Source organism: Pristis pectinata, chromosome 21 (assembly GCF_009764475.1).
Source record: "Pristis pectinata isolate sPriPec2 chromosome 21, sPriPec2.1.pri, whole genome shotgun sequence".
Taxonomy (NCBI): domain Eukaryota; kingdom Metazoa; phylum Chordata; class Chondrichthyes; order Rhinopristiformes; family Pristidae; genus Pristis; species Pristis pectinata.
Window position 1 is genome coordinate 5,633,263 of NC_067425.1, and position 15,052 is coordinate 5,648,314.

A 15,052-nucleotide genomic window follows, 5' to 3' on the forward strand; every position below is an offset into this window, starting at 1 on the left:
AAGAATATTTATTAAATAAACATAGTAAATAAAAGCACTTACAATGCACTGGAATATAGGCCAAAGCCCAAATTGCATTACATAGACAAGTGATAAAAAAGGCAGCCAATACAAAAATCCTTTAAAAAAAATTAAAAACTTAACAGTTGAAGAAATATCTTAACATTACAACCATTGGGAATAGTGCAACCGTCGGTTATGGCTTGATTGTTTGGGTTAACTTTTTTTGTACAAGCACCACTATGTGATGCTACATAAAAATGTGCAAATTTTAAATGAAGAAATTTACAACACTTCTGTAACAGGCATTCAAGTCAAATCAGTGTTTAAAACATCCCATTATATAATTAAAAATTCTAAAGAATTCTGATCCAATTTGGAATCAAACTGATTTCTAGATGGCTTGTAAATCACACACTCCTATTATTTCCAGTTACACTTCTCTAAGTTGCACAGGGCTGCTGTCAACCATTGACAGAATGGTGCCGTGCAACCAGCAGAAAACTGGTATTCAAAAAAAAAAAGCACTTGTTCCATTGCAAATAGAGTATTTTGAACAGAGCTAGCCAGTTCATTTCCTTCACTGCAGTTAAATCTCAATGATGAGCTAGAAATCAGAATCACATATTCTCCATTATCAACAACAGCAGTTGAGACAATTCCTACAGTCCTCCAAAACAGGAAATGGCAATGGATAAATAGTAAAATAATTGCTAAATTTATTGGTTCTCTCAGTGTTGTTCATTTTGTGGGAACTCCTACCAAATGAACAAAATGCACACAACACTGGAACATTCAGGTGTTATTATAGTCCAATACCTGTCCTTAAGTTTAGTTTGGTAAAAACCTCATTAAAAGTTGCTCATCTCCAATTTAGTAATAAACATAGTTTTGGAAGCTCTGTTCTGAAGCTTGTGAATAATGATGACTGTGGAATACACCAAATCATCTCACTTCCTCACAGCCACAAAGAATTACATAAAAGCAGGAGCCAACCTGATGGGGAAGAGCTTGTCACGCAGTGACAGAGAAAAATGCTGAAACTCTTAATACTGGTATTGAGTTTTGCAATAGTTCCCGATACTGAATACTTAGAGTATGTTTGCTTTCCATTGCCTGGAGTAAATCTGAATATTGACATTTTTGCACTGCACTTCCATGCAAAGGCTGGTGAGTGTAAAAATGCACTATGGACATCTGGAGATTTGTTAAATTGTGAAGTGAAATATAGGTGATACTAGTGACAACATATTTCCAAAAGAAGAAATAAAAATCACAATCTTGTGTTTGTATATGACAGAAAATTTAACACTCAAGTATATTACCATTAGCACAAATCTAGTAATTCATGATCCAGATTACTTCAACCCCACTAATTATCAAGAGGTGTTAATTTTAACACTCCTCCAGTGTAAGTGTGCAGAAATTGCAATGCTGTAAAGCTCTGTTGCTCAAAGGTTTTACTTATGATTGGTTTACTTATAATTGCGACCAACTGTGAACCAGACAGGTTCCGTGACCAAGGATCATTAATTTCAAAAAGCCTCAATAACTAGGATATATCAGATTTCAAGGAAACAGGCTATGGATGAGAAGTTGTTCCCAGAAATCATGTTTCTTCCCCACCCCAAATGATCAGATGATTTCTCAGGAATCCAATATTTTTTAAGATGTTGGGGAATTAAATTAAAACTAAATAGTGGATAATCAAACACTAAGAATTAAGCATATTTAAAGTCTTGAATCCCCCCCAAAAAAAAAGTAAACGCAGAACTGTAAAGGTGGCATAGACCATGTAATTTACGGTTACTGTCCGAATGTAGGTTCAATCCACAAATAGAGCTACTTCCCCCGAAGAGACAATTAAATCATTTGACTGTTTATGGAATAAAGAGTCGTTTTCTCTTTCCCAGCTTGCAGATTCACTCTGGAGTAGTGCACACCATGCAAATCAGTTAACAGCTGGAATCCCACAATACGTGTCACCGCTACACCAGGTGACCATGAATTATTACCAAATATAGTTGGAAGTACAGTATTTCCACCAGCTAGAATCCATTTGTCTGAACATATTAAAACGTGAGTTTTACAATGTATACACAGAAAGCAAAACATATTTATGTGCTTTGTAATATAAGTAAAAATTTATTGCATAAGTTAGCAAGCGTTTTGCTCAAAGCTGGTGTTTGGAGAGGAGCAGCCAGCAGGAGGACTTTTGGGATGAGCCATCTGAAACAGAGCCCAAAGTTTGTTAATTCAAACAATATCCCAACTTCAAAGAGTCAACTGTACAAAACTGAATTTCAACAGTTAATGGTATTAGTATTATTTTCACATGTACCAAGATACAGTGAAAAACTTAATTTTGAAAGCCATGGTACAGTGAAAACTTTGTTTTGCATGCCATCCATACAGATAATTTCAAAACTTAGTTACTTTGCAAGGGCCACAATGAGGTAGATTGTGAGGTTAAGAGTTCACTTTCAATATACAAGAGGTCCATTCACAAATCAAACACACACAGGTTTCTGTTAGTCCAGGTCAGAGTTTCACTATCAACCCTCCACATCTCATACATACCTCAGTATTTTTGCATTAATTAATGCCAGGGGAGGCAGGTAATTAAGTACTGTACTAATGTCATTTCACAATTTAACTATGCTCTTACAGTTTTAGTTTTTAAACACAAACTCTTCTTTAATGTTAAGACTCCTTTGGCCAGGCAATGCCTTGGAGAAAAATGCCTCCTCCAAACTCACTGGTGGAAGCAGCACATATTTAAGGCTAATCAGAGAAATTTCCACTGTGTCACAAGGGCAGGGCAAGTAACCAAATGGATTATAAAACTGTATGGTTTTCCTCTTCAATTCAGAAGACAATCCGGAAGTAGGATGACAATCCACTCTTGATGGACTTAGATGGGTTGTGGCCAGGATGCTTGGGGGGGGTGGTTTGCTGGTGGTGGTGGTGGTGTGGTGGGCAGGGGATCTAAATAAATCTTTTGGTTATCTTTGGAGGAGCCAAAAGTACAAAAGTTTAAAAGTTTCTTTTTCTGCACAAACAATGAGGACCTTGATACTGCTGCTGTATTATTAATGTTTCTCAATACACAATACCAGATAAATGAAAATTCCAAGAAAGAAATTAAACTTTCTTGAGAAGTGCAGCAGACTAGGAGATAACATATCTTTTGAGGCTGAACATTTTGTCATAAATGGAATAAAAAATGTCAATTCATCTACTCTCATCAGAATGATCAGGGGCTCATGAGCACATGCGTGTCTGGATCAACAATAAAGGATTCTTTTCTGTGCTCAGAATTTGGCAAAGAAGCAGGAATTGGGAGGAGTGCATTGGTTGGTAGATTAATTGGTCACTGTAAGTTACCCCTAGTGTAGGTGGAAAATCAAAGGTGGGTTATGGGGAAAAAAAAATGGGACTGATGGGTTAGCCACAAGAACCAGCATAGAGTTGATAGGTTGAGTGGCCTCTTAAAATGACAAATATTTTACCATTTCTTTCTTTACTCCAATGTATACCCAGGGGTTCACAGGCATTTCCAAAAGATTTATGAAACAGAGATGCAGATTAACTGGATAACAACAGTTTCCATTTCTGCAAGCCGAAACCATTGAAAATTTCTGCAAGCCATGTAGGAGTTTGCATAGAACAGAGTCAAGAGTCTGCCCAAGAGTGGTGCGGGAAATGCTAACAGTACCATTGACACAGGAAATACATCCTGTGGGCATTACTCATTAAGGAGATACAATTTGCTCAAAACTAAAAATATGTTGCACAAGGAAAATTAGCATATATTTTGCTCATCAGAGCTTGTGTTTGAAGAAAAGCAACTAGGAGCAGCAAGCCTGGGACAAACACAGATGATACACACACCAGGCTTAAACCCAGACTGCTGAGTTAGTCTTTAATCCTTTGATGGGACAAGTTATAGAAACTGGTTATTAACCGAAGGGACATAGAATGGATGTGGATGCTTTGATAGGGATATCCTTGCAGGTAGAGACTATTAATGATCATTATCCAGAAGGCAACCATTGAACTGCACTCCAGCAAGGAGTCAAGATAAAGTCAGAACAGAAAGAGGAAACAGTTTAAATATTTTGGGAAAAACATTTATTAAATGCCACATAATGTTGCCAAAATGATGGAAGAAGAACATTAAAGCAATCAGCTAATTTACCTCAAATTTCCGTCTTAGTGCCTGGGTCATAACTGGTGTTAATCCTGTCGCAGTATCTTTGTTTTCCTTGTGGAGGGGTGTTCCACCAGGGCTCCTAAAACCAAATACCTTTTAGGGTAAGCAATCATAGTATGCAACATCTCAAAATACACAAGCATTTATTATTCAACAGCAAGGTATATCATTTACACAACAAGGTTTCAAGTAATCCACGGTCCTGAACAGCAGTTTTAATAAATGCTTTGTAAAACAGTGAATCTTGTTCACAAGTTCTGTTCCTCTGTACCTGGTTCAACCACTGGAAAATATTGTGGGCGTAGATTATTTAATCACATTCAGGCTCAGTAATTTGCACCTGCTGACACAAACTGGATTTGCACTTCACCGATGTTTGGGAGGAACAGCAAGTTGCAACACATTGCTTTGGAGGAAGAAATTTAAAAAATGCAGAAACTCCTTCAAACATACAAGACCTTAAGGGGGCTTGATAGGTAGATGTTGGGATGTTTTCACAAGTGGGAGAGTCTCAAACAAGGGGACATAACTACAAGGGGCTGGTCATTTAAAACTGAGGCATGTAAAAATTTCTCCTCAGAAGGTGGAGAATCTCTGGAATTCTGTGCTTCATCAGGTGGGGGAAACTGGATTATTAGAAGTGGAAGTGGACAAATCTTTGATAGAACTACGATTAGAGGGGTATGAAGAAATGGCACAGAAGATTTGAGGCCAGCAAAGATCAGCCATAATCATTAAATGGCAGAGCAGTCTTGGACCTGATCTCTACTCCTGCTCCTGTTTTCTCGTGTTCAGGTGGGAACGATGCATAGGGATCCAAAACTCTCCTTCATTTGATTCAAGGCTGAATGGCAAGAGGGTTATTGATAGTTTGGTGGAAGAGTGGGAACAATTAAGTTTCTCTCAATAACTAATCAATGACACACTTGCCAGCCCCCATCCCACCCTTGGAAAGTATGTGTGGAATTTGGGAAGAAAAGCAGGACTGGATTTGGTTCTGATGTTTACCAGTGACGATGTGTGCTGCCAAGGATGACTGGAAGTATCACAGGTAGTTCTGGACACCAATTGAATTGTATCTAAAAAGGAGGTACTTCTCTTGGAGTGCAATATCCTGAAGATATTAAAAATAGAAACAAATCTTCAAGAGATGAAGCAACTGCCCATTACTAACTAGGACCCACAGTTGCAACAGAACATTGGATCACAAGTTATTTCCTCACCTTCAAAAGTTAACTTTTATTTATGTATGAAATAATCATAGAATGTGGACTTCATTAGGCAGGCTGCCATTTATTGTCAATGAGAAGCTGGTGGCAAATTGCCTTCTTGAGCTTTTCTATTCCATGTAATGAAAGTACTCCTGCAGTCCTTTTACAGAGTTTTGGGTACACACAACTCAATGATAATGAAGGAATAGTCATATTTCCATGCTCTCCCCACTCCCCCCCCCCCCCCCACCAAGTCAAATGGTGTATAACTTGAAGTGGAACCTTCAGGTGATGACCCTTGATGGTAAAGGTTGTAAGTTTGAGGCGTTCTATTGAAGAATTATCAATGAGTGATTCAGTGTATTGTGTAGATGGTTCAAAATGCAGCCAGCCACAGTGCACCAAGGGTGAGAGGAGTGAATATTTAGGAGTGAAGCATGGGATGCACATTAAGCAGCCTATTTTGTTCTGGATGTGATGATCTTTAAACACCATTAAAGATGCATAACAGCAAGTGGCGAATTCTCTTTCATATTCTTGACTTCTGCACCCGTAGGTGGTGGAAAGATTTGGGGAGAAGTTAGGAGAGAAATCACTTGCCACCAAATGCACATCCTCTAACTTGCACTTGTAGTTAGATGCCTGGAGATCTTACATTTCTGGTGAAGGTCAAGTCCCAGAATATCAATGGTTCCAAACTCAGTAGTAGCAATGATACCAAATGTCAGGTGGAAATGTTTAGACTCCATCTTTTTGTTAGATACGGTCACTGCATTCACTTATCAGCCAAGTATGAACATGTATTCTTGCCACAGGTGCAGATGATCAATATCACTCAATATTATCAATGGCACTATTGCAATTAATGCAAGGATTAATGTTTAAACATGAATAAAGACACATTAGCTATTACCTTTCTATATTTACTTTCTTTAAACGCTGCCGAAGATCCAATACAGGTCGATGTGGAGTGATCCTTAATAAAAAATGAAAGACTTAGTTTAAATGCAGCTTACTTTAAACGTGGAAATATATTTGAGCGTTGACTGAAAGGATTTTCAACTTACATCATTTTTGGTGATTTCTGCAGTTGATTAGCTTTTTTCTGCAAATTAAAGCCTTGTAGATCAGAGATTGTGACTAAAGGAGACCTTTTCCTTCCTGGTGTATCCATCTATAAACAAAGTACATGGGTCATAACATTTCAGACAAAAAAAAAGTAGCTTAACATGACAAATCTTCACACAACGTCGTCTTCAGGCACATTCATGGTTAGTTAAACTATACCCATTTAGTGCAAGCATTTTAAAGAATATCCAGCACAATTACAGTTAGAAACAAATACAGAAGCAAGACATTTGGCCCAAACTGTCAATGCCAGTGTGCATGTACCACTTGAGCCCCTTCTGTCCTTCTCAGCATAAATCTATCAGCATAACCCTGTATTTGCTTCTCCTGCTGCCCCTTAGTCACTTCAAATACTTCACATGCCACGAGTTCCACATTCTCACTGCTTTTTGCGGAAATAAATTTCTTGTGTTCCCTATTGCATTTCTTGGTGACAGTATTGTACTAACAATCTTACCAAATTAAATAACACTATTTTCAAAACAGGACTACCAGAGGCAAATCCAACCAGTACTTGAGAAACGACTGCAGATGCTGGAATCTAGATGAAAAACACGATGATTCTGGAGGAACTCAGCAGGCCAGGCAGCATCCGTGGAGAAAAGCATGTAGAGGTGAGACTAAACGCAGATTCGGTGACTGTTTCACAGAACACCTGTGCTCTGTCTATAACCGCGATCTGCATCTCTCCTTTGCCAGTCACTTCAACTCCCCTTCCCACACTATCACCGATATGTCAGTCCTCTGCCTCCTTCACTACCAGGAGAATTTCAAGCACAAACTGGAGGAACAGCACCTCGTTTTCCATCTTGGAACCTTGCAGCCCAATGGCATGAACATTGAATTCTCCCACTTTAAGTAATCTGCCCACCCCCCCCTACCCATGCTTCTTCTCTCTCCTCGACTCTCATTTTTCTACTCCCCCCCCCCCCCCCCCCCTTGCCTTTGACCCATCCCCCTGGTGGATCTGCTCTCCCCTCCTCCCCCACACCTATCACTATCTCTTACCTGCATCTACCTATCACCCCCCTGTACCCACCCCGCCTCCCCTCTTTTGTCCACCTATCACTGCTCTGCTTTGCCCTCCTATATATGGGCTTCCCCTTTTCCTATCTTTAGTCCTGAAGAAGGGTCCTGACCCGAAATGTTGACTGCCTGCTTTTCTCCATGGATGCTGCCTGGCCTGCGGAGTTCCTCCAGCATCAGTGTTGTTTCATCCGACCAGTACTTGTTCATATTTGTGGTTTTAAAACCATTAAAGCTCAAAAGTAACTTTGTGTGTGCACTGGTTTGATACGAGTAGTACAGCAACAGGAATGATTATACACTAACTAACCTGTTCATTTGGGTGTTAAGAGAACTTTAAGCAAATCTCACTGGAATTATACTCACCTTTGGTTTTTCTATTGTGTTCTGGGTCCTTCTTAGCTTCACATGAAGCAAATCCTTCACTGTAACAATCGGTGGTCCACCTTTCTTCTCAGGGTCAGTCTAGAAAAACCCCAAAAGAACAATCCTACATCAAAGTATGTAATAATAAAACAAATAGCTCGATTTGACCAACACTGACCTTTGTTACTTCAAATCTGTCTACTGTCCTTTTCAGTTTTACTTGAAGCAAATCTTTCAGAGTTATGGATGGTGGCTTACAGATTTCCTCACAGATTGTCTGTGAATGAAGTAACAGCCATTAGAATTGTGAATGCACTAACAATGTTTAGAATTTTTTTTTGTGAAGAGTGAACTTGGAAGAAATACCTTTGTTAATGAAGCTTCCAGAAATCAGACACGAGTTTGACAGGAGGTTTTGGATAGCATGCTAGCATAAACTTTAGATTTGTTAATAGTCAGGGAGCACAAATTGGGTCCATGGTGGAATACGTCCAACAAGATGAAATGAAAGCAAAAAATAAAAAAGTGAAGTCTACCTTTAAAAACCACCTGCTTCAGTTGCTGTAGCTGCAGGAAGAGATAAACTATGGTTCCCCAAAGTTCTCAGTTGGTTTCACATTATATTCCAAATGCTGGCTGCTCTCTCCTGCTTTATTAAATAAACTCTGCTGCACAGCCAATCTGTCTCATTTTTCCTGTTCCCAATTCCCTGTTGATGGGGAACATTGGGGCCTCATGACCACATCATCTAATTCGATCCAACTTAGAGTGAGAACAGAATAGACTTGATCCTGGATGAAGGCTGCCCAGGACATGTTCTTCTAATTATTACATGGGGTAGTTCATAGATAGATTGGAACTCACCTCTTCACTTATGAAACTGAAAAACTTTCATGGGGATCAGATCCAGTGCTGAACACTGGGGTGTTAATCATACCAACTTGACACACTGCAGGCAAAGATTTTATTTCATCTGCTTCCTCATCCTGTATGTGTGGTTTCAGTAAAGATCCCAACAAATAGATACATGCCCATCATGTTCCCAAAATTTAGTATCTCACTTGGACTCAACAAACTGGATCTTTCAAATACTAATTTTATTAATACTGTGGAATTAGAACGCAAAACAGTATAGCACATCACAGGCCCTTTGGCCCATGATGTTGTGCCAACCTATACAAACACCTACTTCATGATCAATCTAACCCTTCCCTCCTGCACAGCCCTTAACCCTCCATTTTTCTTACGTCTATGTGTCTTTCGAAGAGTCTTGAATTTTCTTATTGTATCAGCCTCTACCACTACTTCCGACAGTACACTCCAGGCACCTACCGCTCTGTGCAAGAAGAAAAAACCTTCCTCTGACATCTCCCCTAAACTTTCCTCCTCTGACCTTAAACTAACATCCTCTGGTATTGGCCATTGCTGCCCTGGGGAAAAGGTGCTGGCTGTTCATTCTATATATGCCCCTCAATCTTATACACCTCTATCAAGTCGCCTGTGTTCCTCCAAAGAGACTTAGCTCGCTTAACTTTTCCTCATAAGACATGTTCTGTAATCCAGGCAGCATGCTGGTAAATCTCCTCTGCACCATCTCTAAAGCTTCCACATCCTTCCTATAATGGGGTGACCAGAACTGAACACAATTCTCCAAGTGTGGTCTAACCAGAGTTCTATAGAGTTACAACATTATCTCATGGCTCTGGAACTCAATCCCCTGACTAATGAAGGCCAATGCACCATAAAGCTTCTTAACCACCCTATCAACTTGTGTAGTAACTTTGAGGGATCTCTGGACATTGGACCCCAAGATCCCCCTGTTCCTCCACACTGCTAAGAATCCTGCCGTTAACCATGTACTCTGCCTTCAAGTTCATTCTTCCAAAGCGTATCACTTCACTTTTCTGGATTGAAATCCATCTGCCACTTCTCTGCCCAACTCTGCATCCTGACTATATCCCGTTGTAACCTACGACAACCTTCTACACAATCCACAACACCTCCCACCTTCGTGTCATCTGAAAAACTAACCTATTCCTCCACTTCCTCATCCAAGTCATTTATATAAAAAAATCATAAACAGCAGGGGTCCCAGAATGAATCTCTGTGGAAAACGACTAGTCACCGTCCTCCAGGTAGAATACTTTCCATCTACTACCACCCTTTGCCTTCCGTGGGCAAGTCAATTCAGAATCCACACAGTCAAGTCTCCAATGGATCCCATGCCTGACTTTCTGGATGAGCCTACCATGGGGAACCTTGTCAAACGCCTTACTGAAGTCCACATCCACCGTTCTACCTTCATCAATTTGTATTGTTATGAAACACTCAATTAGGCTTGTGAGGCATGACCTGTCCCTCAAAGCCAATGCTGACTATCCTTAATAAGACCATGCTTCTCCAAATGCTCATAAATCCTGTCCTAAGAATCCTCTCCAATAGCTTGCCCACCAATGACATAAGACTCACTGGTCTGCAATTCCCAGGATTATCCCCATTACCTTTCTTGAACAAGGGAGCAACATTTGCAATCCTCTGGTACCACTCCTGTGGCCAGGGAGGACGCAAAGATCATCATCAACACCCAGCAATCTCTTCCCTCACTTCCCGCAGTAAACTGGGGGTATATCCCATCTGGCTCCAGGGACTTATCCATCTCAATATTTTTCAGAAGCTCCAACACTACCTCTTTCTTAACCTCGAGATACTCCAACACATTAGCCTGTTCTACGCTGACCTCACATTCAAAGTCCCTCTTCCTGGTGAGCACTGAAGCAAAGTATTCATTAAGGATCTCCCCTACCTCCTCTACCTTCAAGTACAAGTTTCCCCCTTTATCCCTGAGCGATCCTACCCTCACTCTAGTCATCCTCCTGTTCTTCACGTACATGGACAATACCTTGGGGTTTTCCTTAATCCTACTCGCCAAGGTCTTCTCATGTCCCCTTCTAGCTCTCCCTTCTTAAGCTCCTTCCTAGCTACCTTATAATTCTCAAGAGCCCTGCCTGATTTTTGCTTCCTAAACCCAAGTATGCTTCCTTCTTCCTCTTGATTAAATGTTTCACCTCTCTTGTCAACTATGGTTCCTTTACCCTGCTGTCCTTTCCCTGTATCAGTAGAACAAACCTATCCAGAACCCCATGCAAGTGTTCCCCAAACAGCCTCCACATTTCTGCTGTGCATTTCCCTGATAGCTTCTGTTCCCAATTCATGCTCCCAAGTTCCTGCCTGATACTGTTGTAATTAGCCCTCCCGTTTAAAAACTTTCCCATATCGTCTGCTCCTATTCTTATCCATGGCTATGCTAAAGTGTCAGGGAGTTGTGGTCACTGTCTCTGAAATGCTCACCCATCGAGAGATCTGTCACCTGACCAGGTTCATTACCTAGTACTCGATCCAGTATGACCTCTCCTCTTGTTGTCCTGTCAACATACTGTGTCAGGAATCCTTCCTGGACACACCTAACAAATTATTTGAAAACATTAGGAATAGAGTCATACAGTATGGAAGCAGGCCCTTCGACCAACTGAGTCCATGCCGACCATCATGCAGTCATTTACACTAATCCCATTTTTAAAAATTCTCCTGATATTACCATCAACTCTCCCCAGATTCTACCATTCACCACACACTACTGGCAACTTTCATTGGCCAATTTACCCATCAACTTGCACATCTTTGGGAAGTGGAAGGAAATTAGAGCACTTGGAAACCCATGCAGTCACAGGGAGAAGGTGCAAACTCCACACAGACAGCAGCAGAAAAAACATCACCCAGGCAGCAGCTCTACTCGCGGAGCCACCACTAACGAGAAACATTCAGATGCTACATTAATTATAAAAATGTTTTTCTTTCAAAAGGTCACAAATAGTTTAATTACTTTTAAAACTGAGCAGAATACTTTCACAGCTCAGTACACACTTACCTGCAAAGGTTTTTCAGCTCTGGTTCTCTGTTGAATCTGCAGAGGCCTCTCTGTAAGCAGGGAAGCAGGAGGTAGAGGAGGTGGTGGTGGTGGTGGTGGTGGAGGAGGAGGAGGAAGAGCCTCATCTGGCAACTTCAGTGGAGCACGACTGACAATTGGCTGCACTGCCCATATTGGAATTTTATTGGGACCTGGTAAGGAATCAATATGCCTTCGACAGCAGCATACTTCAGCAGCTTTTGCAGTATTGGGCTCCTGCAAATGACAACAGAATTCAGAAGCAGCAGGCAACATTCAAAACGACCAATTCATGATCTCATTAACCCACAAGTACAAAAGGACACGCTGTATCAAGTTATTCAACAAATTCACTCATTACATTTACATGTTAGGCTATAGTTTACATATTTCTAAACACAACCATCGTGTACAATGACAAGAGGTGGTGGTGCATGGAACTGCCAATGTGGTCAACAAGTTCTTTCCATGTCAGTGGATTAAAATCCTGGAACTCCCTTCTTAACAGTACTGTGGGAGTATCTTCATCACAAGAAAAGCAGCAGTTCAAGCCACCATCACCACCTTTTCCAATGAGAGATGAGGGATAAATGTTTGCTTTGTCTGTGACACCCATGCAAATTAACATTAGAGATCGATCAGTTCAAATTAAATGTTTATCTAAACAAACCAAGAAATTAATATCAACTGAAACAGGCACAAGTCTGTCTATGAAATGGGGTAGATATCAGTTTGGAGAGTTCTGAAATGTTCTTGCCAAGCCAAGCCATAGCTCCACTTGTTCACTGATGTGCACTTGTTAAGCTACTTTAGATTCAATGTTAATTCAAGTTTATAATTCTGCATGGTGAACATACAGGTGGCACAAACTCTTCCCAGATAGCAAACACTTAAGAAATGGTCCTATGACTAGTATATCATCTAACGTAGATTAAGTGTTAATCTCATTTAAAAATAATCCTAACACCTGTTTAAGTCTTTGCATTATCTACAAGTTGACAGGTAGTTCCCCTTGATCTATATGGAAGTCAAAGGTTGTGAAGAGGATTGCCTACAGCACTACTGGAGTCCTTGTTAGATTCCACTAGTAACAGGATCCCACACAAAATCACAGATATTATTAACAAATCATTGAATACAGGATCGTAATCAATTCCTCATCCATAAGACCTGCCCATTGAACCCACAAGCCCCGGTTTTCCTGAAAAATTTCAGCAAGATGCTGGGCCAAAACATTTGACAATCATCAGAAATTCAACTAGGCTGATGAGATACAACTTTATCTATGTATAGCCACGGTGAATATATCCGACAACTCCTTCCATCTGGTATCATTGAAGATCCCTTCCAAAAACAGAAATTACAACACTGACTACGTTACTTCCATGTTTTGAAATATTACACTTTTAAGTAATTGTACACGAGCTTTCCGCCCATCCCTGTGAACAACCTCAGATCCTCTATTAAATGCAGATGGGGCTTGCAAAGAAAGCTCTCACTTCTTTGGAGGTACCTTGAGTAAATTCAGCCATGGCCAACACCTCCGTGCAATTTGAGGACTCCTTCCTCCAACACAGGCAATTTAATTTTCACCTTCAAATTTTCAGGTTTAATCACACACACAAAAAAACTCACCAGTTACTAATAGCATCCTTCTACACAGTTTCCTGAAGCCTAGCTGAAGTTGCCCTGCCATTCAAAACCCTCATGCAGTCTTCTTATGGACAGTTCAGAGCATTATCTTATGTTTATGAACCAATAAAACAGATCATTTACTTCAAGGCCAAGGATACATCACGTGTTGTATATTACTGGATAAATTATACAATCTCACGTACATTTTCAACTCAGCTGAACCTGCATTTATTCCACTAGGTGGCGGGCCATTCCACAAATCACTGGTAAAGGATGAATGAGAGTCTTGAGAGGAAGGTCTTCTGGATCACATACTGTATGTCAGACTAAGTATTTTTACTTTATCCAGATTCCCAAATCATGGATCACATTCTCTCAAAGGTGTTTGCCTTCAAATTCCAATGGATTCAACTCACCCTCTCCTCTGAGCCTTGATTTGCCATTTTCCAGATATTTTCCCCAATGTCTCTATGTAGAAATGTCATAACTAAAAGGAACTGACTGATGTCACCAAATACAGCATAAAAAAGTGTCCTTGCACGACCTCAAATTTGTAACCCGACAGAATCATCCGAGTTTTTCTTTCGCTGGTAATTAAATAAATTCTCCCACTGCAATAAGAACATTGATTTCTCCATAACAACATCTGTTAAACAATATCTTCTGCTGTTCATGTGCCTAATTAAAGTTCCCACCATTGGCTGGCTCTTATTTGCTACTAATTAGCCAATTAGATTCCTAGCAGTGGTTTGAACCTATTTTCAAGACATTAAAACTTAATTTGGCTTAATTCCCAATTTTCTGAGGAAAGGCACAAAATGTTGTTCCCACTTCAGAATGAAGTATTAGCAAACTAAGTTCCCAGAACATTTCTAGAAAGTGTTTAAAAATGTTCACATCACTGTCTAACCAAGTCAAACTGCACCTAATGAGCCTCGAAATTTCAATGACAATTACCATTACTTCCTTAAATAAACACTCACCTAACTATTTTGAGATAAAAGTATATTTATTCAATTAGCCACAAATATGTCATTTTTCTTTTTGAACTGTGACTTCCCCTCTACCACAGTGGACAAAGCCCTTGACCTCTACCTTCTGCAACTCCACTCTCACACCATCTCCTCCCAGAAGGAGCAAAGATTTCCCTGGTCCTCAATTTCCATCCCACAAACATCCACATTCAACAGATCATCCATCACGATTTCTACCACCTTCAATAGGATTCCACCACCAGATACATCTTTCACTCCCCTCCCATTTCGGCATTCCAGAAGGGACCACACCCTTTGAGACCCCCTAATCTACTTTTTTCTCTCCACCAACCACTCCCCTTCTCACAGTACTTTCCTGTACAACTTCAGGACAGGCCAAACTTTCCCTTTTACTTCTTCTCTTCCCACCAGACGGAGATCCAAAGAATCCTTCCAGGCAAAGTAGCAATTCACTTGCATTTCTTCCAATCTACAGTACTGCAATTTCTGCTCACAATGCGTTCTCAGCTAAGTCAGAAACTAAACACAGACC

At 40.3% G+C, this 15,052-nt stretch overlaps 1 protein-coding gene across 2 annotated transcripts in view; it reads right to left on the reverse strand.

The window, feature by feature from the left end:
• Window positions 1-15,052, reverse strand: part of prr11 (proline rich 11) — a 28,812-nt gene continuing 13,760 nt past the window's right edge. The window contains exons 6-12 of one of the 2 annotated variants that reach the window (XM_052035352.1): window positions 11,873-12,127; window positions 8,126-8,224; window positions 7,948-8,046; window positions 6,495-6,601; window positions 6,341-6,403; window positions 4,202-4,295; window positions 1-2,229 (exon numbers count right to left, since the gene is read on the reverse strand). In XM_052035352.1, the coding sequence (XP_051891312.1) occupies window positions 2,158-2,229; window positions 4,202-4,295; window positions 6,341-6,403; window positions 6,495-6,601; window positions 7,948-8,046; window positions 8,126-8,224; window positions 11,873-12,127 (789 nt within the window). In that variant the 3' untranslated portion in view covers window positions 1-2,157. The remainder of the gene's footprint in view (window positions 2,230-4,201; window positions 4,296-6,340; window positions 6,404-6,494; window positions 6,602-7,947; window positions 8,047-8,125; window positions 8,225-11,872; window positions 12,128-15,052) is intronic. The other variant, XM_052035353.1, reaches the window with a different exon arrangement.